The 24,907-nt window shown below is 46.3% G+C and overlaps 1 protein-coding gene across 1 annotated transcript in view; it reads left to right on the top strand.

The window, feature by feature from the left end:
* Positions 1-24,907, top strand: part of pde4cb (phosphodiesterase 4C, cAMP-specific b) — a 90,709-nt gene that overhangs the window by 1,141 nt on the left and 64,661 nt on the right. Inside the window, exons 2-3 of the mRNA XM_029149477.3 lie at positions 5,381-5,428; positions 13,099-13,301. Of these exons, the coding sequence (XP_029005310.1) occupies positions 5,414-5,428; positions 13,099-13,301 (218 nt within the window). The 5' untranslated portion in view covers positions 5,381-5,413. The remainder of the gene's footprint in view (positions 1-5,380; positions 5,429-13,098; positions 13,302-24,907) is intronic.

The following is a 24,907-nucleotide window of genomic DNA, read 5'->3' as shown; positions in this document are numbered from 1 at the left end:
TTCCCACATGACCTATGGTTTGGTTATGAACTGGCAGCAGACCAGCAAATGTTTCCTCCTCTTCTTACTATTCCACATAATTAAAAAACGTCTGTAAGTACCAGATTACTGCAGACATGTCAGCTGTTAGGGGTTTTGTTTTTAGTTTTGGTCTAGAAGCAGCACTGTCGTTAGTGGGAGGTCTAACGTGGTGGAAACCTGACCTCTTCACTACCTGATGTGTTTATAAATTTAAATCAGACTGACATCATGCTGTACTATAACCTGCTCTGTCAGGGCACCTTTCTGGATCCTGTCGATCCGTCCACTTTGCGTCCAACAGGTGGCGCTGTCCTCCAGCTCTCAGCCTCATCCTCGTTATTTTATCGCCATCCTCTGCTGTTTAATCCGCAAACATTTGTCGCGGCCCAAATCTGCTTTTGCCTGTTTGCATGAGTCACCGGTGATTTGAATTTGAAAGATAATTGCTTTTCTCTTCTTACTTCTCCAAAAATCATCAAGAAAAAGAATAATAACTTTAATCATCAGATGACTAAGAAACAAATTCACTGTCCAAGTTCAAGTCTCACTAATGTTTTTTAACGTTGACTAAATATTTAAGATGATCTCTTGCATCTAAATAATCCAGTCAAAGTGTGAATACAGAACTCAAAAAGGGGAAATAAAGTTGACACAGATTCGTAGGTAAAGAAACTGATTATGACTGTAACTTGCGTTAGTTCCAGTTTTGCTGCGTTGGCTTCTCAGAAAGACTTTGTCATTCAGTGATTGGGATGTGGAAAACAACACGTGGGTTTCATTTCTTTCTAAACAAAGATCTGTAGCTACAGTGAGGGAGCCTAACGTTCTGTGTGCGATTACTCTGTACATATGTACTACTTGTTAAAATGTATCAGTACGTGCAAAACAGTAAAAATGCATTTATTAGACAGGATCAAAAATAGACAGAAATTGACTATTGAAACTAGATCAGCTTTGTGCCTGACAGTAATAATACAGCACCTATGCTGTATACAGGAATTTGGCATAATGTTAAATGTTTCTTTTAAAGTCTCATTAAAGTGAGTGTGGAGGTAAAACGTGGCAATAAAAAGAAGCAGCAATCACGTCTTCACCGTATGAACCCTGCTGATCGAGCCCTCGATGCCCTTATCAGCCGAAGCCTGCGTCACTGCGAGGATGTTCATCACAAGACTCCTTCTGTGTTCACTTTATGACGAATGATTGTTGAACTTGAGACAAAGATACCGCTGCAGATGCAGTTAATCATTACGGCCCCAGTCGTCTCACGCCACACACGCTGAACGACTGCAGCTCGGTGTTCAAGTTAATTTCTCTCAATAATTTGTCTGAAGGAGTTGTTCTCCTGCCTGTGTCGGACTCTCGTTAGGATCAGATCCAGTCGTCCTCACAGCAGACACTCAGAAGTATCAGTGCAGAACATGCATAAAGCTCCCTATTCCCTTCAGGGACGTTAGCGAGTTCATGGTTCATTAGAAGCTTAACACTGGCACATGTGGCAACTCAGAGCGTCTAATATGATAAACAAGGTCATTGGAAAGACTTTTTCTCTGGCAGAGCTGAAGAACGCGTCATAGAACCAAGTGGCAGCTGACGGCAGGAGGGGACGTCACTGCCCGGAGGAGTGACAGCGCAGCAGAGCTTCAAAGCGCTGCTGCAGCACCGAGGCCGAGCCTGTGGAAAAAGCACCTGAAACAGAAGGAAAACAGCTAGAACAGGCTGGAGCGCAGTGATGTGGAGAGAGCTGAGGGTTTTTGGGGCTTTTCACGGTGCCGACCTCTTTTAGTTCACTTCGAGGCAAAGGAAATGAAGAATTCAGCCAGAGCTGAGGAAGGAGGCAGATGCTGTAGTTACAAATAGAAACCGAGGAAGTCGAGGCTGCTTAGACTGATAACTGACACCTCAATGATGGGTTTTTCTATTTCAGATTGTCAGCCGCACATTGTCGGGAGCTATTTTGAAGAGCTGTTCATTTCACCCATAAAGTCTCGGAATTGAAGCTTTCTGTGAGTTGCATCCGCATGAAACTCCTCAGTTCAGAAGATAAAGAACGCCATTAAGAAAGTCTGGTCCCAGTAGCTGCAGCTCCCTCAGAGCCATTTAGAAAGAAACATGCAGTGCCTCCCGTCACGGGCAGAAGCTGTGCTGTACCTTGTGCAGCGTGAATTCATTTCCCATTTATCTGGGTCAGTTTTTGTAGATCGGTTACTGCTGGTGGGTCTCTGTGATGCGGCCTGGACCTAAAGCTGCATGTGGGTCTGTTTGCGTTCCCAGCGTGACGATGCTCTGCTCTGTTACGTGTTTGTGCGCTTTGTTCGTGGTGGGGGAAGATGTGGAGAGTGGGGATATTTTGTGACAGTGTTGGAAGGTACAGCACAAGTTACCATGGAAACATCATTGTCCAAGAGTTATGACATTGACAGGTCAAACACGTGACTCATGTAGCTTTAAATATTTTAAATTTTATATATATATATATATATATATATATATATATATTTTAGGTTGTTTTGTAATATGTTAGTGAACTAGCTGTTTTGCTACACGATTTAATGCCTCAGAGCAGTATCTATGCCAGCCTGTCATCTTAGTTAACTGTGGTTCATACATACTGTAGTGCATGAACAATGTTCGGACCTTTTGAAATCTCCACAGTTTCAGTTTTATTTTTTGTCTTTCTAAATCAGTCCCTTCCTCCAGGAGGGAGGCCTGAAATCCATCAGGAGCTGATGAGGCAGAGCTGAAGGAGTCACGGAGCTAAACGTATATGATGATTGCTCCTTATCTCTCCACTAACACAGACAAGACGTCGGGCCCAGTCACGGCCCGTAATGAGAAACAGCAGATGGCTGCACGAGGGGCCGACGAGTGCGGCCGCTCCGCTGGCTCCACTGTATCTGCAGCAGCAGCTGCAGGTCCTACAGTCCAGATCGTATACGGCACCACTGAGTGCTTCCTGTCTTCTCATAGACGGATCTAGCTTTAGTTCTGCTGCAGGTTTGTACTGTCCACTGACAGTCTGCCAGCTGCGTTTGTGATATGCAACCAGCGTCTGCTCACTCATCCTATTTTAGTGCCGGCTCGAGAGTCGCTTGTGCCAGATGCTCTTAGATGCAGTTTTAAATTTGAATGTGTTAACTTGCAGTAACTACGGTGACATTGGCTTTGTCTCAGAAAATTTCCAAAACATGGGTGAATATTGAAAATGTTTTATCTTATCAGAACCAGCTGTGCCTGCAGCTTCCAACTGACTCAGTTCTTTTGGTGTTCCGGGAATGCTGGCCACCGACACCGTGAGCCAGCATTCCCAGTAACAGGGCCCTGCACACGAAGCGCATGCTTTTTTTAATGTGATGTCAGGATTTTTTCCGTGAAACCACCTACACAAAACAATTCACCACATGACAATGAGATAATTGTGTTTTTTATTGTATCGCAATTACTCAAAAGATAAGAATTTTAGTTAATGTTGAGAAATACTTGGAATTTACCCGACATGCCGCCTGCATTGCTCTCTCTCTCTTTATTTTTCCTTTAATCCTTCAGCTGTGGTGTGTTTTTTAATCGGTGCCAACTAGCAAACAGAGAATCAATAGACTTCCTTGTCTATATTGTGTTTTTCTGTATTTGGTAAAATCTGACTCTAATATGTGCAAACACAGACTGTGACCGTGCTGTAAACAGCCTAAAAGTTCCCTGACTGCCTGGTGAGTGATAGGCTGCTGTGGCCCGCGCTGCCTTCACTGTGCCTCCAAACATTCTTTAATGTTTAATGGGTAATTCCACGTTTGAAAAATGAAACACCTTGACTACGTAGGCGAGGATCCGCCTCCAGCATGCGAACAGAACAGCAGGCCCTGTTTACAGTCGGGGTCTGGTGAGCAGCGCGGGCTGCTTTTCCATGGAGACGTGAAGCAGCAGGAAAGTGATGAGCAGCATGCATCATTTACATGATTGCTGAACGCTAAGTATAAAATATGAAGGCTAGAACAGGGATAAACTCTGAGAGATCAGGTCAGAGTAGAATCTGTGTTTTGGTATCAAATGCCAAACAGAAGTAATTAAATAAAAGTTTTAGCCTGTAGGATAAAGGAAAACACATTTGTTCCACTGAGAACAGAAATAAATGCTGATGTCTCGGGAGGATGGATTCATCCAGTTGTATCTTGTGGATGGGCCTGTTTTCTAAATCTAATAAAGGAGGGACTAATAAATTGTATTCTGGTCCAGGAGCCTGTTTTCTTTTTGTCCAGAAATCAGCTGCATGCAGATAATGCCTGAACAGAGTGCTTCACATACAAATAAAACCGTTACAGTGAGCTGTTACCAGAGACACAGATACAGATCAATAGAAACAAACATGAGAAGTGAAGCCACTGAATTAAATATAAAAACACTACAGGGCAGCAAAGAAAACAGACACAAGTTTAAAGTCCAAGTTGTCATGTTTTTGCTACATTATGACTGTTATGGCCCAGAGCTTTGTTTTAATAGTCAATGACCTTCTCCAGGTCCTAATGACTAACAGCAGTAATTAAAACAGATGAAACCGACAAACTAGCCTCTGGTTCACTTCCTCGTGTGTTGCTCCCTGAGCTACTGGTCATCGGCGACAGACACAGGGTCGCGTGCTGAGTGAAACAATCTGTGGACAAAAGTCAATGATTCAGGGAAGTGTGTCGCCGCAGGGAAAAAGCAGCATGGGTGCAAATCTAGGAGTGTGTGTCCGTCGGTGTGGACCGGGACGCCTTCACTGGATGAGTGTGTAGCTGCAAAACATCTGGAAGGAGCGCTGATGTGTGGGCCGCTCTAATTAACCAGAGGGTTTAAACAGCCCTACTGTACGTGTTCATCCATGAAATGTTCTGGATGTTGACGGTAAACTGGCTGCGTTCATGCTGCTGTAGCTCCAGATAATAAAGTCACTTTTTCTTGTACTTTGTGGCTGAATTGAAAAGCTTTGTGGCCGTCGTGCTGTCTTTGGCATCAGTCGCTCCCCAGCACATGGTAACACCAGGTGGTGTCGATGAGTCAGATAAATGCTCCATGGATCAGATTCCTGGATCAGCGTGTCGTGTGTCCTACTTTTATTCCCTTCTTTCGCGACTTTAGTTCGACTTGTCTCAGCGACGGTTCATGCAGAAATTTAAAGTTTGATTGTAAGAAAACTCTGCATGTGGTGAAGTGAGGAGTCATTGAGCAATACCAGCTTCTGCCCAGGCGTTATCAGACAGTAGTGTGTCTTGTGCGTCCCTAAAGCAGCGTTTTATTACTATACTGCACATAATAAAGATGAGCCTGTACTGAGCCTGTCTGAATACAAAACACCCTCTTTATTGTCTTTTCCCTCTGTTTTCAGTTGCTGTCCTTCTGCAACAACTAACCAGCATCCATGTCTTGGCTTGAGGTAACTAAGGTTTGTGACTTCATGCAAACACACACACACACACACACACACACACACACACACACACACACACACACACACACACACACACACACACACACACACACACACACACATACACACGCGCGCTTCACCACCTTATCTGTAGAGTCTATACTCATAAACTTTATGTGAGATCCAAGCCTCACTTCTATTCTATAGGAGAGTTTGGACAATGTTTACCCTACCCCCATAAAGGTTTTATCTTCATTTCATTGCTTTGATGGTGGTTAATAAAGACAAATTGGACTCACACAAACCACTCAATAAATGACTAATCTATGGATTTCTGTAAAAGCATTGTGAGTCTGTGGGCCACAGTGTGATGTGAGGTGGAGACTGCCTCTATTTGTGGAGTGATATTCATGCCCGTTGCACCCCAGCGTATGTCATGCCATTAGTCACATAGGTGACTGCCTGCAGCCTCATCACAACAAGCCAGCCTTCCTCCGTCTGTCTGGGTTCATATGTTCACATGTATCACGTATCACACGCACAGTGGGAAGATTGATCCAGCTCCTTCTCACTGCAGGGATGAATTAATATTCATCCGTCTCATTAGGAAACAGCAACGGCTGTGATCAATCCCACTAATTCACGAAGGATCCGTGTTTCCTGATGAAATTTTCCTTATGATTACATCACTTCACTGTGAACATGGTGTACGGAAGCCCTGAGGATTGTGGGATACCTGCTATAAACTTTGGATGCATTGCCAGTGCAGTCAGACACACGCTGAACGGAACCTCTCGCTTCACTACTGTTGTCTTTGTTTTGTTTTTTTCATGTGTGTGTTCCTCTGCACCAGCCAATATGCAAATAAATGCTAAGTGTCAAACAGGCTGGTGGTATGATGAGGAAAAACACCCTGCGGCACCCATTAAGTTGTTTATCCTGAGCACAAAAGGCTGAATTACACAGCGTTTGCCCTGTGTGGAAATAAATATAGCAGGCTGTTTGTGGGGGAGTTGTGTTTCATTTACAGACGAGATTTCTAGAAGTCCAGGTACGTTGTGTTGTTTTAAACCGTGGCTGCCCTCCACGGTTAGAGTTAGTCTGATGCTCGCTGTGCTTTAGTTTGTGTGAAAACGATGATGAGGAGTGAGTGTCTAAAGCAGAAGGTTGTTGAGTTGAAGACGCCCAGAACCTGAAAAAGAGACTCAAGCTTTCACTGAGTCCCGTCGATGCTATCGCCTCAACAAGAGATCCAGAAATATTAACAATAGGACAAACAAAACATTGATTTTTTGTTTGCGTTACACAACCTCCACTTTGTGTAACCCTTCGCTGCAGTTGATGTGGGTGATGATTAAACATAGCTGGTCTGTAATGAAATTAGATCATAAGTACCAGTTATGTAAATGTCAATGTGAAAGATCCTCGTCCGAGGCGTTCAGGGACCGTGCTCAGTGTAGGTCAGTGGCACCTCAGAAGCGCTCTTAGCTGAAGGTCTCTGTCTGTACACAAATGTCAAACCACTGTCCCTGCGAGGCTGCGCCTAGTCACAGAACTCCAGAGTCACAGAGATCCAGAGTCACAGAGATCCAGAGTCACAGAGATCCAGAGTCACAGAGACAGAAAGATCCAGAGTCACAGAGATCCAGAGTCACAGAGATCCAGAGTCACAGAGATCCAGAGTCACAGAGAACCAGAGTCACAGAGAACCAGAGTCACAGAGACAGAAAGATCCAGAGTCACAGAGATCCAGAGTCACAGAGATCCAGAGTCACAGAGATCCAAAGTCACAGAGAACCAGAGTCACAGAGAACCAGAGTCAGAGAGACACAGAGAACCAGAGTCACAGAGATCCAGAGTCACAGAGATCCAGAGTCACAGAGATCCAGAGTCACAGAGAACCACAGTCACAGAGAACCACAGTCACAGAGACAGAAAGATCCAGAGTCACAGAGATCCAGAGTCACAGAGATCCAGAGTCACAGAGAACCAGAGTCACAGAGAACCAGAGTCAGAGAGACACAGAGAACCAGAGTCACAGAGTCACAGAAAACAAGAGTAAGAGAGACAAGAGAACCAGAGTCACAGAGAACCAGAGTCACAGAGAGCAAGAGTCACAGAGAACCAGAGTCACGGAGAACCAGAGACACGGAGATCCAGAGTCACAGAGAACCAGAGTCACAAAGAACCAGAGTCAAAGAGAACAAGAGTCAGAGAGACACAGAGAACCAGAGTCACAGAAAACAGGAGTCAGAGAGACAAGAGAACCAGAGTCACAGAGAGCAAGAGTCACAAAGTCACAGAGACACAGAGAAACAGAGACAGAGAACCAGAGTCACAGAGAACCAGAGTCACAGAGACAAAGAGAACCAGAGTCAAAGAGACACAAAGAACCAGAGTCACAGGGACACAGAGTCACAGAGAACCCGAGACACAGAGAACCAGAGACACAGAGATCCAGAGTCACAGAGATCCAGAGTCACAGAGATCCAAAGTCACAGAGAACCAGAATCACAGAGAACCAGAGACACAGAGATCCAGAGTCACAGAGATCCAGAGTCACAGAGATCCAAAGTCACAGAGAACCAGAATCACAGAGAACCAGAGTCAGAGAGACACAGAGAACCAGAGTCACAGAGTCACAGAAAACAAGAGTAAGAGAGACAAGAGAACCACAGTCACAGAGAACCAGAGTCACAGAGAACCAGAGTCACAGAGAGCAAGAGTCACGGAGAACCAGAGTCACGGAGAACCAGAGACACGGAGATCCAGAGTCACAGAGAACCAGAGTCACAGAGAACCAGAGTCACAAAGAACCAGAGTCAAAGAGAACAAGAGTCAGAGAGACACAGAGAACCAGAGTCACAGAGTCACAGAAAACAGGAGTCAGAGAGACAAGAGAACCAGAGTCACAGAGAGCAAGAGTCACAAAGTCACAGAGACACAGAGAAACAGAGACAGAGAACCAGAGTCACAGAGAACCAGAGTCACAGAGACAAAGAGAACCAGAGTCAAAGAGACACAAAGAACCAGAGTCACAGGGACACAGAGTCACAGAGAACCCGAGACACAGAGAACCAGAGACACAGAGATCCAGAGTCACAGAGATCCAGAGTCATAGAGATCCAAAGTCACAGAGAACCAGAATCACAGAGAACCAGAGTCAGAGAGACACAGAGAACCAGAGTCACAGAGTCACAGAGTCACAGAAAACAAGAGTAAGAGAGACAAGAGAACCAGAGTCACAGAGAACCAGAGTCACAGAGAACCAGAGTCACAGAGAGCAAGAGTCACGGAGAACCAGAGTCACGGAGAACCAGAGACACGGAGATCCAGAGTCACAGAGAACCAGAGTCACAGAGAACCAGAGTCAAAGAGAACAAGAGTCAGAGAGACACAGAGAACCAGAGTCACAGAAAACAGGAGTCAGAGAGACAAGAGAACCAGAGTCACAGAGAGCAAGAGTCACAAAGTCACAGAGACACAGAGAACCCGAGACACAGAGAACCAGAGTCACAGAGACAAAGAGAACCAGAGTCAAAGAGACACAAAGAACCAGAGTCACAGGGACACAGAGTCACAGAGAACCCGAGACACAGAGAACCAGAGACACAGAGATCCAGAGTCACAGAGAACAAGAGTCAGAGAGACACAGAGAACCAGAGTCACAGAGAACCAGAGTCACAGAGAGCAGGAGTCACAGAAAACCAGAGTCACAGAGAGCAAGAGTCACAGAGAACCGGAGTCACGGAGAACCAGAGACACGGAGATCCAGAGTCACAGAGAACCAGAGTCACAAAGAACCATAGTCAAAGAGAACAAGAGTCAGAGAGACACAGAGAACCAGAGTCACAGAGTCACAGAAAACAGGAGTCAGAGAGACAAGAGAACCAGAGTCACAGAGAGCAAGAGTCACAAAGTCACAGAGTCACAGAGACACAGAGAAACAGAGACAGAGAACCAGAGTCACAGAGAACCAGAGTCACAGAGACACAGAGAACCAGAGTCAAAGAGACACAAAGAACCAGAGTCACAGGGACACAGTCACAGAGAACCAGAGTCACAGAGAACCCGAGACACAGAGAACCAGAGACACAGAGATCCAGAGTCACAGAGAACAAGAGTCAGAGAGACACAGAGAACCAGAGTCACAGAGAGCAAGAGTCACAGAGAACCAAAGTCACAGAGAACAAGAGTCAGAGAGACACAGAGAACCAAAGTCATTGAGAACCAGAGTCACAGAGAACAAGAGTCAGAGAGACACAGAGACACAGAGAACCAGAGTCACAGAGAACCAGAGTCACAGAGAACCACAGTCACAGAGACACAGAGTCACAGAGAACCCGAGACACAGAGATCCAGAGTCACAGAGAACAAGAGTCAGAGAGACACAGAGAACCAAAGTTATTGAGAACCAGAGTCACAGAGAACAAGAGTCAGAGAGACAAGAGAACCAGAGTCACAGAGAGCAAGAGTCACAAAGTCACAGAGTCACAGAGACACAGAGAAACAGAGACAGAGAACCAGAGTCACAGAGACACAGAGAACCAGAGTCAAAGAGACACAAAGAAACAGAGTCACAGGGACACAGAGTCACAGAGAACAAGAGTCAGAGAGACACAGAGAACCAGAGAACCAGAGTCACAGAGAGCAAGAGTCACAGAGAACCAAAGTCACAGAGAACAAGAGTCAGAGAGACACAGAGAACCAAAGTCATTGAGAACCAGAGTCACAGAGAACAAGAGTCAGAGAGACACAAAGAACCAGAGTCACAGAGACACAGAGTCACAGAGAACCCGAGACACAGAGAACCAGAGACACAGAGATCCAGAGTCACAGAGAACAAGAGTCAGAGAGACACAGAGAACCAGAGTCACAGAGAACCAGAGTCACAGAGAGCAAGAGTCACAGAGAACCAGAGTCACAGAGAGCAAGAGTCACAGAGAACCGGAGTCACGGAGAACCAGAGTCACGGAGAACCAGAGTCACAGAGAACCAGAGACACGGAGATCCAGAGTCACAGAGAACCAGAGTCACAAAGAACCAGAGTCAAAGAGAACAAGAGTCAGAGAGACACAGAGAACCAGAGTCACAGAGTCACAGAAAACAGGAGTCAGAGAGACAAGAGAACCAGAGACACAGAGAGCAAGAGTCACAAAGTCACAGAGTCACAGAGACAGAGAACCAGAGTCACAGAGAACCAGAGACACAGAGAACCAGAGTCAAAGAGACACAAAGAACCAGAGTCACAGGGACACAGAGTCACAGAGAACCAGAGACACAGAGAACCAGAGACACAGAGATCCAGAGTCACAGAGAACAAGAGTCAGAGAGACACAGAGAACCAGAGTCACAGAGAACAAGAGTCAGAGAGACACAGAGAACCAAAGTTATTGAGAACCAGAGTCACAGAGAACAAGAGTCAGAGAGACAAGAGAACCAGAGTCACAGAGAGCAAGAGTCACAAAGTCACAGAGTCACAGAGACACAGAGAAACAGAGACAGAGAACCAGAGTCACAGAGACACAGAGAACCAGAGTCAAAGAGACACAAAGAAACAGAGTCACAGGGACACAGAGTCACAGAGAACCAGAGTCACAGAGAACCTGAGACACAGAGAACCAGAGACACAGAGATCCAGAGTCACAGAGAACAAGAGTCAGAGAGACACAGAGAACCAGAGAACCAGAGTCACAGAGAGCAAGAGTCACAGAGAACCAAAGTCACAGAGAACAAGAGTCAGAGAGACACAGAGAACCAAAGTCATTGAGAACCAGAGTCACAGAGAACAAGAGTCAGAGAGACACAGAGAACCAGAGTCACAGAGAGCAAGAGTCACAGAGAACCAAAGTCACAGAGAACAAGAGTCACAGAGACACAGAGCTGGATGCTAATGTCAGTGCTCAGTACAGTGATTCAACACGCTGATGGTTCTCACTTTAGTCAAACAGAATCGTGTTTTTTTATTGGACTGTAATTAAATAAGGCCCCATTCTTTCTGGAGCAAATCAGTCATTCCCCCTCTGATCTGCTCGGAGAAAGTAAACGCTGCGACAGGCTGCTGCAAAGCTTAACTGTGCCGTCGTGTGTCACACATTCAGCTGAGCTGCTGATGAGCCATTACTCAGTTACTGTACTCGAGCACTGACACAGCCGAGGCTCGGGGGGTTGATTTCCACTGTGTCCTGTCACACTGTGCTGAAATCACGACAGCCACTTTAGGAGATGGTGTGAGTCACAGGCATTCATCCAGCGCGGCAGGCTGATTAATGGGACACGTGTGACCACCGGCTCGGCGTTTGTCAGAGGGACGGCCTGCTGCGAAGCCACCGGCCCGTCTGATCGCGCAGCAGCCCCCGTCTCCTTCTCGGCCGGGTGATAACACAGCCAGCTGCTTCCTCGCTGCTGCTGCTCATTGGTCGGGAGGAAAAAGTGTCATTCGGCTGCAAAACACCACGTCGAAGGCAGCCAGAGGCGTAACGTGTCCGTGTAATAGTGATGCGGGGGAAACGAGCTGCGGTTCGATGCTGATCAAGTTACTGACTGCAATATTCAGCTACAATAGTCCACCCTGTGCCCCGCTAGGCGGTTTACACAGGTGTGTGCTGCGCTGCTGGGCCACGGAGGCCACGGCGGCTGCATCCGGACCGGTGCACTGGGGCAGCGCTCGCATTTGGGTCGTCCTCGCTGAAAAGCCCCAGCGTGTGTCTGTGCACCTACTGTAAGAACTGCAGGGCAGAGCTTCCAGAATGAGGTCGTGGTGCAGGAGAAATGAGATTACTGACCGGTTGCATGCGTGCGGGGCCTCCCACAACCTGATTTCTGTGTAACCTGGTTTCTGAACCGCGTGTGAACAGGCCGTAGCTCCTCACAGGAAGCCTGAACAGTCTGCACAGCGCCGCTGCTGAAACGATGCCTTCAGTGTCACCTTACGGTTCAATCCTCTGGGTTTCCTGCCTTTTCCGGGCTGCTCTCGCCTCATCCGACGCTTCGCGGCGGCGGAACGTCGTGGTTAAAGGCTGAGGCGTCCACTCGCTGCTGGTCTGTGTCTCTGCCTTCCTGCACTGCAGTTACCCATCACACTGCTAATAAACAGGGGCACTTTCATTCTCTGGGAAGTAGGAAGACACCACGCCGTTAGATGAGAAGGTGTCTGAGCTACAACTGTGGGGTCGTCAGCGCTGATCGAGCTGATGTCACGTGTCCCTGAACTGATGCGTATTGATCAGAGAACAATAGGTTGTGTGTTTAGCGTTCTGCAGTTGAGGCGAAATAGTTGCACCATTTAATTTGGTTTTGCAGGACTGGAAGATTGCAGTGGAGCGCAGCATGTTGCGTCACTGTTTTGCAAACAGCAGCATATGGTAATGTGATCAAATGGGAGCTGATCATTTTTGTGGGACATAAATGTCTGATTTTGTAATTTGTGTTATTGTTTAATTCAAGTGATGGAGTGCCCAGTGTTCCCAGTGGATGCACTGTGCAGCCATTGGAGATGAAAGCCATCCGCAAGGAGACAAAGGCTGTTCATTCACAGCGTAGCTGAATTTATTATTATTGTTTGTAATATTGTATAAATATGTGACATACAGTAAAATGCAATTAAGAATCCAGCCTTTCATTCTGGGGAGTGACATGATCCGTGCATAGCACTCATCCCAGGTTTCTTCTCACAGGCTCGCAGGGACTCGGTTCCGGTGGCCCAACATGCGGTGCGGCGGCGCTTCTCCGGCCCCGTGGTGCTGCCGCCCCTGTGGAGGCGACACTCCTGCCAGGAGCATCCCAACTACACGCGGAGGCCGTCTGCGCTCCACGGCCTGCCGCTGCAGCAGCTGGAGGTTCTGTACAGCCAGGCGCTGGCCAGCCACGACGAGCACCGGTCAGTGTCACACGCCCTGCTCACGCCGTCGCCGCCAGGCTAGCACCGTGCTAGCACACAATGCTAGCCAGCTAGCACAGTGCTAGCACAGCACAAAACAAAAACGGCTGAACCATCCAAGCCGTCCTCCACCGCCAGGCTAGCACAATGCTAGCACACAATGCTAGCACAGTGCTAGCACCCAATGCTAGCACACGATGCTAGCACAGTGCTAGCACACAAGGCTAGCATTGGCTTGGATGGTTTAGCCGTTTTTATTTTAATCATACATTTTAACATACATGTGGTTGTTTATTTCTACTTTGTGGTTTTGAATTGATCTATTTATTTGGCCTTCAGTCAAAATTTTAGGCCCATGTACTGTACTTTATTTGCCCCCATGCTTTTAATGAAGCCCATTGAAACTCACATGGCAGTTTTTTTTCTGGAAGGTTGGAGTTTCTTTTTTTGCTGTGAGTCAGTGTTGTGAGGACTTTGATCTGGAGCATCTGTTTACGTGTCACCATGGCAAATGATGTCTTCAGCTCGACACTGATGTGCTGATCAATGCGCTTTATTTTTGCCTTTTCTTTGTTTGTCCTTCATTGTTTGCTTCTCTCTAAGGTCCACGCGCAGAGTTACTTCAGCTCGTTAGCTCCCAGCCGCTTTCTGTATGTGGTTCATTTCAGGTGAAAGCTTAATTTACTGCATAACAAAGAGGGCAACATTGTTTGCACCCAGACACTGCGGAAAGGTGAAACGTGGTCGTGGTTTCTTTTCTTCCTTCTTTTCTGCCTCACAATTGCATCAACGAGCCTCTGAAAGGCCATAGGTGTGTTTACGCCTGTGGCTCTAAATGGGGCCTGTGTTGTAGCATTTCCTCCTCCAGTCTGGGGTAAACTGGACAATTTCGATCCTTAAAATTTGAGAACGTGTCTGGTGTCCAGACATTAATGATGGAGTTAGCGCTGTGAAATATCAGCGCCTTTTCAAAGAAACAGCTTGTTAGCTAACGATCTCAGCTTCTCAGAGTTCTCCTGCAGGCTCATAAACACATGGGGGTTCGGTGACATCCGGTAATTTGAAGTGAACCAACTGCTTTCGTGTCGACCTGATCAGTTTATTTGGGGAATGTTTGTGAACTTGTGACCTGCGGCCATGGACAGATTCTCACATTCAAACATTAGTTTGGAGAATGGTTTACTTTACAACAGCGAGTCTGATACAAGGTAAATACTGTTTAATGGGTTAATTTGTATGTTCAGCATGCTCAGCTGTCCTGGTATCCAGATGTTCCTTCCAACATCCTGTCTGCCATGACACAAGCAGATAAAAGCCCTCAACCACAGATGACCGCTGGGGTGAGGTTAAAAGCATTGTCACGGTCCAAAGACGGAACTGTCAACCAGCGGCATCATCCAAACGTCTCGACAAATAAAACTAGAATCACCTACTGAATGAATGACAAGTAGGCTGGGATATATTTACGTTTTAAGGACATCATCCCACTTTAATGCAGAATTTTATAATTTAACCATTAAAAAAGATACAAGTAGGAGAACGATGGAGCTAAAGTAAGACAAACAGAGCAGGAGAAGGGAGGAGAGAGAGAGAGAGAGAGAGAGAGAGAGGGGGGGGGGGGGGGGGGGGGGGAAGAGAGGAGCCTATAACTGAGACGCAGAGGCTGCTTTCAGCGCTCGGGTGCGTGGACGGCAGCATCATGTCTCTCCGCGCCCGCTGACGTCTCCTCCTCGCGCTCCGACCTGCCACCGCAGCTTTCACCGCAAACTCGACCGTAAGACGACAAGTGGCTCAGACGATGGAGTGCGCCACGCTGAGCAGAGAGGGAGCCGGGCTCGCCAAGCCGCCCAAGCATCTGTGGCGCCAGCCGCGGACGCACATACGGATCAAGCAGCGCTTCAACTCGGACACCGAGCGCTACCTGTGCCGCAACCGGACCCTGGAGAAGCTGCGGCCCGGGCTGAAGAAACCCCGCATGTCCTGGCCCTCCTCGCTCAAACGGTAACTTCCGAACCCAAGTGTCCGAACGCCGCGCATTCAGCCTCGCGCGTCCTGCTCCGTTAAGATTAAAAAGTCCGAAACTCACGCGCAGTTCAATAAAGAGCGCAACTGGAGCCAGACTTAAATTTGAACCATAGTGAAATAAAGGCATTTCTTTGCGCCTAGAGGAAAAAAAAACTGAATATGAAAAAGACATAAACATGTAAAGCGACTCCATCTGCGTCGTTGGCACCAACTTCAAGAGACAAGCGCAATTAATTAATTAATTAATATGTTATTTTTACATTTAAAGACATGTAACAATGAGTGGACAACTTCCCCTTCCTCTGTGCCGCCTCTGAACAAACTGTGACATGAATAGATGGTGAATGTCAGGGATGGTTGATAAGCTGAACGCTGGTGGTTTTATCCAAACAGGGAATTTTTAAATGTCAGCTGACCTTTCCTGCTCATTCATTAACTCCAGGAACGTCTGTGCTTCCTCTCTGAGTAAATCGTCTCCGTCCAAGTCGGGCTTATTTGTCTGACACAACAGGAGCACAACAGGTAGAATGAAAATGATGTTGGGTGGCGCTCGCAGCGGGTGAGAGATTTGTTCTGCCTTCGTCTGACAGACGTGAAGCGCTGTCTGGCGCTTGGTTCTCGTGTGCAGTGTTCAGTGGGGAAGGAAGTGAACGGTGTGGGAAACTGTTCACACTAAGACTATTTCAGCCTAATGAAAGGCGTGACATTTCGTGCGGCTGCTGTATCTGTACTGTCCATTCCTCATTCCTCGCTCCGTGCTGCCTTTGACTTTCCACCGGCTGACCTGCCACTGATTCCCGACTCCTCGTCACTTTGCCCACGCTCCAATTACTGCGGCCTCCGCTCAATGAAGAGCATCTGGATCATGGTTTACGGCTGTTGAGGAAACTGTTAAATTGGACACACTATAATAACCCGCTTCCTCTGGGGCTCAGGTTATTGTGTGCGGTGGACGACTTTATGGGAGATGAGGTTAATTTTTTATTTGCGTGCTGCTGCTGACCTGATCCTGACTCGGCTCCATAACGCAGTGGGCGGATGGAGCCACGGCGCTTTGTTGTTTTTGCTCTTTGTGACAACAAAACATAATTCCATGCTATTACTGGACCTGCTGTTGTGTAGTACTTCATCCTCATGGTAGTTTAATTGAATCCCACTGAATCATGGTACCGCTGGTGTTTTGTATTTAAAAGCCTGTGGAGGAGCACTCGAGTGGGTGTCTCCTGCAGAGGCTGCCTACCTTTCCTTCAGGCCGATCCTTGTGCTGTACACTTTGCACTCTGGAGGATGATGGAGGAGATGAGAGTGATGCTTTAGCTAACGGTGAACCGCTCTCTAAACCTCATCAGTCGGCTCCTGTGTCGTCTTCCCTCATTCCAGCGAGGGACTCGGCGTTTCTGTGTAGAAAAAGGCTGAAATTCAACTCAAATGTAGTCATTAATATTTGATTTATCTCTGTTTTCTGACAACTATCTTGTATTTACTCCATCTTTACTTGTTTCTGCCCAGAGAATCTGGGAAACGCTGTCAGTTGAGCTCCCGCGACGCCGCTCGCTGTCACCAGCCGACGCTCGTCTCAGCTCAAAGCGCCTCTCGACACAGCACGAGGTCGTTGTCACCAAAAATCTGTTTTCTTAAAAACAAGCTTTCCGTCGTCCCAGGAAGCGTGTTGACACCTGAAATGTTAAGAGTGAGGCAGAAAATTGAGCCTGCTCCCGTTCCCGACCCTGAGTCCAGACGCCTGCTCCACGGCTGCAGTAGCGATTTCATTTCATTTGCAGGCCTGTCTGTATCTGCACACACTGCCCTACATACAGTATATGTTTAGACATGTTGGTGCAGTGTTTGCATGCATCGCGCTCCCCCGCTGCTCCTCCAACTGCCCCTGTCCCAGCTGATCATGTTGATCAGGTGTGTTCAACCAATTAACAGCTGGATGAGCCAGCTGATACACCTGATCGGGGTAATTTCTCTATTTGTCTGTTTACTTAGTTGCTGCAGGAGGAGTTTGCTGTCCAGCGTGTGTTTACCACCCTCCTCTTCTGTAGCTGCGTTGGCAAATCTTCAGTTTTGGTTTTGTTTACACACTTTATGCAGATTATGTCCCAGTCTATTACTATCTCATCATCCAGTTTGTGTCTTGAAGCCTGTGCGAGGGCGTTTTGTTCTGATTGGGTTTGTTGAGTTGGTGTTCTGGGGGTTCGTGCCTGCGCACAGAACGTGCACAAGGCTTTTTTATTTTTTTGCGCTCTTTAAATGTACACGTCGATCCTTTCAGGGTGTCGTGACATTCACTTCACTCTCTACAAGTCAAGAGGAAAAGATCAGCTCTGAGCAAAGACATTGAAATTGGTCTAAACCCACCTCATTTCCTGTGCTGAGGTGAGAAAGAAGAAGCTTCAATAAAAAATCAAGGTAAAACACACTGGAAACCCAATGTGACTCTTCTCAGTTTGGCCACATCAATTTGATATCTATCAGGCTTCATGAATAAAATGCATGAAATCCATAATAAAAGCAGAACATGCTCACCCTGACGGGAAAGCCACGGAGAGGCCGTGAGTGATGCAGTACAGTAAGTGTGTGTGAAAACCAATTCTGAGTGGAAATACAAATACTAATAGAGGATAATAGCGTTAAATGGACTTCACAAACAGCCGCCTGTCGCCTCGGCTCTGCTCGCTCCGTCGGCAGCGTTGGAGGGGAAGGACGGTTCTTTCCTGATCTGATGCCGACTGGCCAGCACTGAACGATAGAGGAGGAAATGCAAACAGGTTGAGCTGCAGGAGAAGGAGTGAGTCAGACGGCGACTGTATTTAGCCACCAGTGACAACAGCACCGGCACTGCTCGGTGCATCAGTCCTTTTGTCCCAGAAAGCCTCCGATTGTGTCCTGTTCCACATGACTCAGATCACTATTAAACAGAAATCAGGCCGAGTCCAGGTGGGCCGAGGTTCTGTGTAAAACCTGGCGTAAAACCCAGTGACAGTAAAACCACATCTGCTTTATCTCATGGCATGTTCAGTCTCAAAATAAGATTACAGCTGAAACCCGTGATAACATCCACTTTTATCCACAGATGTAGCGCCACATTCAGGAAGTATTTTCCTTTTTCGTTTCATCTGCTTCATTCCTTTGTTGGCATTTTGCATTTTGAATTAGAGACTGTGCATTTCAAAAGACATACCACCCAGCATCATACATAGGCTTTGTGCATAGAAACCTTTGACCTCTGACCTCTGACCTCCCATGCAACACTTCCATGATTAACACAGCTATAACTGGACTGGACACTGGAAACTTATATGAGACAAGTAAAACATTCTGTAATTGTTGTATAGTGTAGTCTTTGTTGTGTCCTTGTATTTGTGTGTTTTACCAGCCGCATGCCTGAACCTGTGCAGGCTCACACACACAGATGCTCTCTACAGAATGAGTTGTTGTTCAGACCTCAGGATGCGCTGGTTTACGATGAATGAACAGGAAGAAGCCTGCTGCCTTGCCCACGGACACTTCACTTACAGGTTGCTGTCGCTATATAGGCATGTCAGCCTTAAGAGGAATCAATCGGAGGCCTTCTGGTGACAGGATGTTCTTATGCTATTAGGGCTTCGGCGTGTTCATGCATCTCAACTAACTGCGGCGCTAGGCTATCGATACTGTGCTGAGAGATGATTGGCCAATTCCAAACAGGAACAGTGTGTGCCGGTGCTACGCCTTCTGGCGTGATGCTGAGAAATGACACTTCTTACCTTCTCCTCTGCTTTTTTGTGGTCTAGTAGTTTTATTGCAATTTTCTGCATTAATCGACGAAATCAACTGTATAGGACTCACTTTGCAAAATAAGGAAACCTAAAAACCACCTTACAGTTTCATTCGATCCACTTTAAGCAGGTCTCGGTTCATTTCTGTTTTCCTTTCAAGAGGCGATTATATTTGGAGCTCAAAATATACTTTATGTTATGTTATATGTTACCACAGGTCATCCTGGCTTTATGAATAGTTTTGAACCCAAGCGTTCCGGCTGTCCCTCTGAAGGCCCTCAATGAGAGTTGTGGTTGTAAAAGGTGAAGAAGCGCATGTCAAGTGGCTTGGACATTGATTTATTGTTATTGCAGTTTATTGGAAGCTGGTGGAGAGAGCATGAAGCGGCCGACACCTCTCCTCCGGGCAAACTCAATCACGGCGTCCTGGGAGACTACAGTATGTTCGTTCGTCGAGTTTGTTTTCATCAGGGCTGTTGTCCAGTAATAATTAGTCAGGACAGCGAAGACACAGCGTCCAAGACAAGCTGAAAAAGGAAAGTCTAGTGAGTGGTGGTAAAGCATCGGTTCACGGTTGTTTTTCCTGTTTTGGTATATTATCATTGTTCTCTGTATCAAAATGCAGAGTCACATTGTAAAAACTTACAAATGGTCTCACTTAAAACAATAAGATTTGAAGAGTTAAACTCTTGTTCTCCTTGGTCATAAAACTGTAACAGGCATTGAATTGCTTCAGAGCGACTCGTGGTGTGGAATAAATGTAAGTGAGTCCCATTTGAACAGAGCCCAGAACTGACTTTGTTTCTCCTCAGCTTGATTTGTAGCTGACGACAAAGCAGCACAATCAAAATGCAAATCAGTGGAAGTCAACGCAAAACGCTCAGATTCCTGTTTGTGACCGGTCTCTGATCTGCACCAATCTCACAACAGCCACGGTCCTCATCTGCTCTCGTTCTTATTCTAGGTGCAGTTTAAAAAACCCCAAAGCCCGTTTTACAGTAGCTTCACTGATGTAAAAGGATATTTTTCCCATGTGTCAATTTTTTCTCAGTATATAAAGCATTTACTCTGCTGGGGTCCTATTACAAGCCCCAAGTACTTCTTTAAGTAACAAAGGCAGGAATAAAGCAATTACATGTCATATAAAGGATCAAAATCATTATTACTCTGTATAATTATGCTTTTAACTGCATTAACTTTATACACTTGACTCTTCATGGGTTTATTATAGTGGTATATTTGGGGACATAGATATTAATGCCTTGACCGTGTTGATCTTTGAGCTGGAGTCAAGTGTGTGAATGAACAGAATCAGGTGTAAACTGCTGGTCTGGACCGATCGGATGTTTCAAATACTCTACATCACCCATCGACTTTAGCGCTCGTCCAATCACCACTTTGTTTCTTGGCATGAGGACACCTGCTTCTAGTAGGATTATGTGTGGTAGCCATTTTGTTGACGAGCAGCCAGGCGGCGTGTTGCTGCACAGTGGGCCTAGCAGACAACCAGCAGAGATGCAGAGCAGAGATACTGAAACGCAGGATAAACTGTTGTCAACAAAACCAAAAGGCCTGCATCGATTTTCATCCTCAAATGATTTGTGCAAAGTCTGAATCACTGTTTGAAGCCGCTCAGAGAGAGTTCATCATCAGCGCAAATCCTTCAGTGTGGATGCATGTGATTGTGCCTTTCAGCCTTTTTAGGTGACGTCATGTGCAGCAATGGCACGAATAATCAGCACCCACAGCCGGTTGCTGTTTCAAAGTATCGTCCATGTTGGCAGACAAACATTGTGCGTTGGAATAGTTGTGATAAAAAGCCACATTCATGTGAAAAATGGCTCCTGCTCCCGGACCGTCTGCCTTCGGCTGCTGATTGTGAGAGTCATTTCCGAGGCGAACTCGCTGCCGGCGGCAGAAACAGGTCAGACGTTTCTTGGAAACCACTGTCGCTCCCCGCTTGATAAACTTGTTTGTTTATTTCACTCAGGATGTGATAGTAAATGGTCCTGTGGAGCTTCAGAGGATACAGCTGTCAAAAAATAAATACATGATAATTCTAATAACCACCGTTGCACTTACTGAGAGCATCACTGTGAAATAGAACATCAAAAAATGAATTTCTAAATTGCTTTAAAGCCTGATCATGACTCACCGCTCACAGGTACAGTAGTTGTGTTCTAATGGAAGATGATGGATGCAGCGTCTCTGCAGAGAAACAGTCCACAGAGCTTGTTTCCTTTTGTCGTCTAGCTGAACGCTTTCTGCTCTTATGATCTCTCAACCTATATGCAACCATGTATAAATTCATTAGCAGGACTTGAGCACAGCACCCCGGGCACAGACTGCATGGAGCAGCTTCCAAAAGCAAAACGTGATGTAAATAGTACATGAGAAAATAGCTACTCTGTGCAGTTCTTAATTAATTATAAATGCCAGATGAACAGGAAAGGAAAAATATGAGTCAACAGACACTATCTGTGACCAGAGAAATCCCTTATTTTCTACAGTAAGTCACAGGAGAGAAAGTGGGCCGTGCTCCACAGGCAGCGCTAGAATGTGGAGGTAGTTTGTGATCTCTCCTTGTCCCTTTTCATAAACGGCTCTTGAATATTTAAACTGCACTGAGGCACCCGCGTCCTCCAAATCACAAGACACGCGACTAAGGATTAAGGAGGATTAGGAAGGATCATTCATTTAAGTCTGGCCTCCGGTTGAGGCATTAGTTAGTCCATACGCTAGTTTTTGGTGGGGAATCCAAACGGTGCCTGGGAACGGGCCTGGAGGCCTGAGTGAGAGCCCAGCTCCTCACTGGCACCTGGTTCCTCCTGTGATCTGCAGCAGCGCCAGCTTCTGCGTAGAGAGCGAGAGGCCAGATGACTGAGGGCTCCAGCAGGTGACGAGCGCGGCCTGTCGATGTGTGAGGGCTGCCGTGCTAAAACACACAGGATCCTGCAGTGACCCCAGTCATGACACGTGTTGGAGCCTATTACTGAGGCCTGGCTGTCAGTCAGGCATGCTCCTGTGTCAATGTGGCTTCTGTCTGTTTGGTTCTGGTGACTCTCACTGGCCCATAGGTGTGAATGTATGTCTGTCTGTATCTGTGGTCCTGTGATGGACTGCTGACTTCCCCACAGTTCACTCCAGCATCACATACCCTGCACTACATGGTGAAACTCCCTTATTATTTTCCATTCGACACTGAGAAACAATATTCTTGAATTGAAATATTTGTCCTCACATTTCTGCATGAAGCGATGAGTCACGTCCCTGTTTTAGCCTGAGACGCTGGATCCTGTCTTTATATGCAATCACGAAACTGACCTATTTCCATTTAACCTAATTGGGTGTGAGATGAGATCCACAGAGGAGTCATGTGTAGAACAGCATAAAAAGAAAATATGGTTTTAATGTGACAGAAACGTCTCTGACTGTGAGCTGCATCCAGGATTTATTTAAACACAGCTATTATGGAAACACTCTTCACCTGATGATATCTTGAAGACAACCCCCCCCCCCCCAAATAAATCTATAATTGCTTTACGCTGACCAGCAATATGAGAAGCAAGGGCGAAAGATCAGTTGAGGAGGCAGGGGGTATAATGACTCTGATTCATCACGTGGATGCAGCTTTGTGGAGTCAAAGGGAATCTCGCTGACGATCACTCAGACACCAGCAGAGCGTAGGATTCATATTTCTGTCTAAACAGGAAGTGCTGGACATTTAGTTGCCGATGCTCATCGCCTGGTCTCAGTTGCTGTAAGACGTCATGTTGTTTGCTAATTTACCTGCGACGCATTGGTTGAACTGTCCCACGTTTTGCTGTGTTGCAATATTTATTCAGAATATTTCATACTTTTATCTGCGCACACGGAAACTTAAAAAAAGGGACAAAAACCCTATTAAGCGACCTGAATCTGTATGAGGTCCACTTCGCAGGCGCTCTGTGATGTTTGCTTTGCACCAACAGCGATCATGTTGACACCCTTCGCCTCAAGAGATTGTTCTAATTTGATTAAGGCCGTAATCTGCGTTTTTATCGGTTCCTAACACAATTAAAGTTGCATTAGGCAAATATCATATGTTAAAACACACCCACCTACAGTAAACAGCCTAAATCACAGGGTTTACAGGGACGAAGGCTTGGCTGTGTCCCCAGGCTGAGATGCTGTTGAAGAAATCAAATTAAATTCTGCTTTGACGTATGGAGACCGCTGGGAAATCTCCTACACAAAGACATCACCAAACGTAAAGGCTGAGAACCCGATCCACTTTTAATTACTGAAGAACTTAACGTTTTTAAGTTGAGATGAGATTTTAAATGACGTTAGTTGGTTTGAGGCACACAGACGCACAACTAAAGCACAGAATTACTGCACAAATGTTGGCAGGTTAATGTATTTTGGCTAATTTAGCTCTTGTTATAATTTATAACCCATCCATAAAATATGAGATGATGTTTTTGCATTGACTTACTGAATCTTGATGAGGATGATTGCATTCGTGCAGCACGTTTGCAGCATCATGCTGCTCTTATTGTGCACTACAGTAAGTCAGTGATAAGGAAGCAGCTGTATCAGGGAGCTTTTGTCCGTATCGATGCATGTGAGCTTTTTAGGGCTGCTCCTTAGATGCTGGGCAGCAAATTTGAAGAAATTGTTCACGGTTGAACAATTTTTTGTAATGACAGTGATTTCAGGTCATTGTTGACATCTTCCACACTCTTTGCGGTCCTGAACTCAGTAGCAGCTACTTGAGAGTCAGCCTCGCCAGCGCTGGAGCAAACAGTGTAGATGCTGAGGACCGCAACTGTGTCTCGTGGGATTTTCAGTCCTCCTCTTATTTACACTTCCCTGTTTCCCGGTCGCGCCACCGCCCCCCAAACGCACACACTTAGACCGTCTCTCAGCATTGGGGCTGATTAGATCTGTGAACAGCAGTATCATGTGTACTCACAACCGGAGGAAGGTGCAAACCTTAATTCCTGCAGCTTCTGTTTCAGTGAACTCCGCCGGCTGAATGCCATTTGGCCGGAATGCCAGAGTGTTAAGCAGCGGCAAAAGCACGGCAAGCTGGAGAGTCACAGCTGGCATGTTAAAGATAATGGTTGAATGTCTGTCACCTGATGAGCCAACGGTGGCAGGTGGTGGGGTAGAGACAGTGGTTATGCCTCTAGTTAAAGATGAGCTGCACTAAGAGTAAGTACCAGGTCAGGCATCAGCTGCTGTAAGCTCAAAAATGACAGATTGGTTCCTGAATAATCACTTACTGGACTGGTGGTGTCAGCGCCTCCAGAAAACATATATATAACTTTTTAATGAGCGTGTGTTCATCTGGTCAATTTGAATTTGTCTTAAACAACGTGAGGAAAACTTTCCATAATAAGTAGAGAACTTATTGATGCCACAATTTAGAATAATCTTGGGAAAGCTTGCGAGTGCCGACGTAGTAACGCAGCCATTTATTTGTTTACTGTTTGCTGCTCATATTCATTTGTGTTTAATTAATTTGTGCTCTCTTGCTTCGAACCACTGGTTCAGAGCCGTGTACCTGTTTTCGCCTTCCTGGGGGATTTTACATCTTAGTAAGAGCTGAATGATAATCTTCACATGCAGGCGATGGAGGAGGGAGAGCAGAGCGGTGTCAGTGTCTGGACTTCAGCCTTTCCTCCAAGTCAGGGAAGTCATCTGGGTTTTAGCATTCATTCTGGCTCTGATTGTCCTGGTGAATAACTGGACCTTGTTTTTAAGGTTCAGTCATCCACTCAATCGTTTGCTTTTAGAAAAGTACAGTATGTTCTAATACAGTAGTATGTA

Source organism: Betta splendens, chromosome 4, assembly GCF_900634795.4.
Source record: "Betta splendens chromosome 4, fBetSpl5.4, whole genome shotgun sequence".
Classification (NCBI taxonomy): Eukaryota; Metazoa; Chordata; class Actinopteri; order Anabantiformes; family Osphronemidae; genus Betta; species Betta splendens.
The sequence above is the reverse complement of the archived record's forward strand: the minus strand, read 5'-3'. Positions and strand labels throughout refer to the sequence as shown.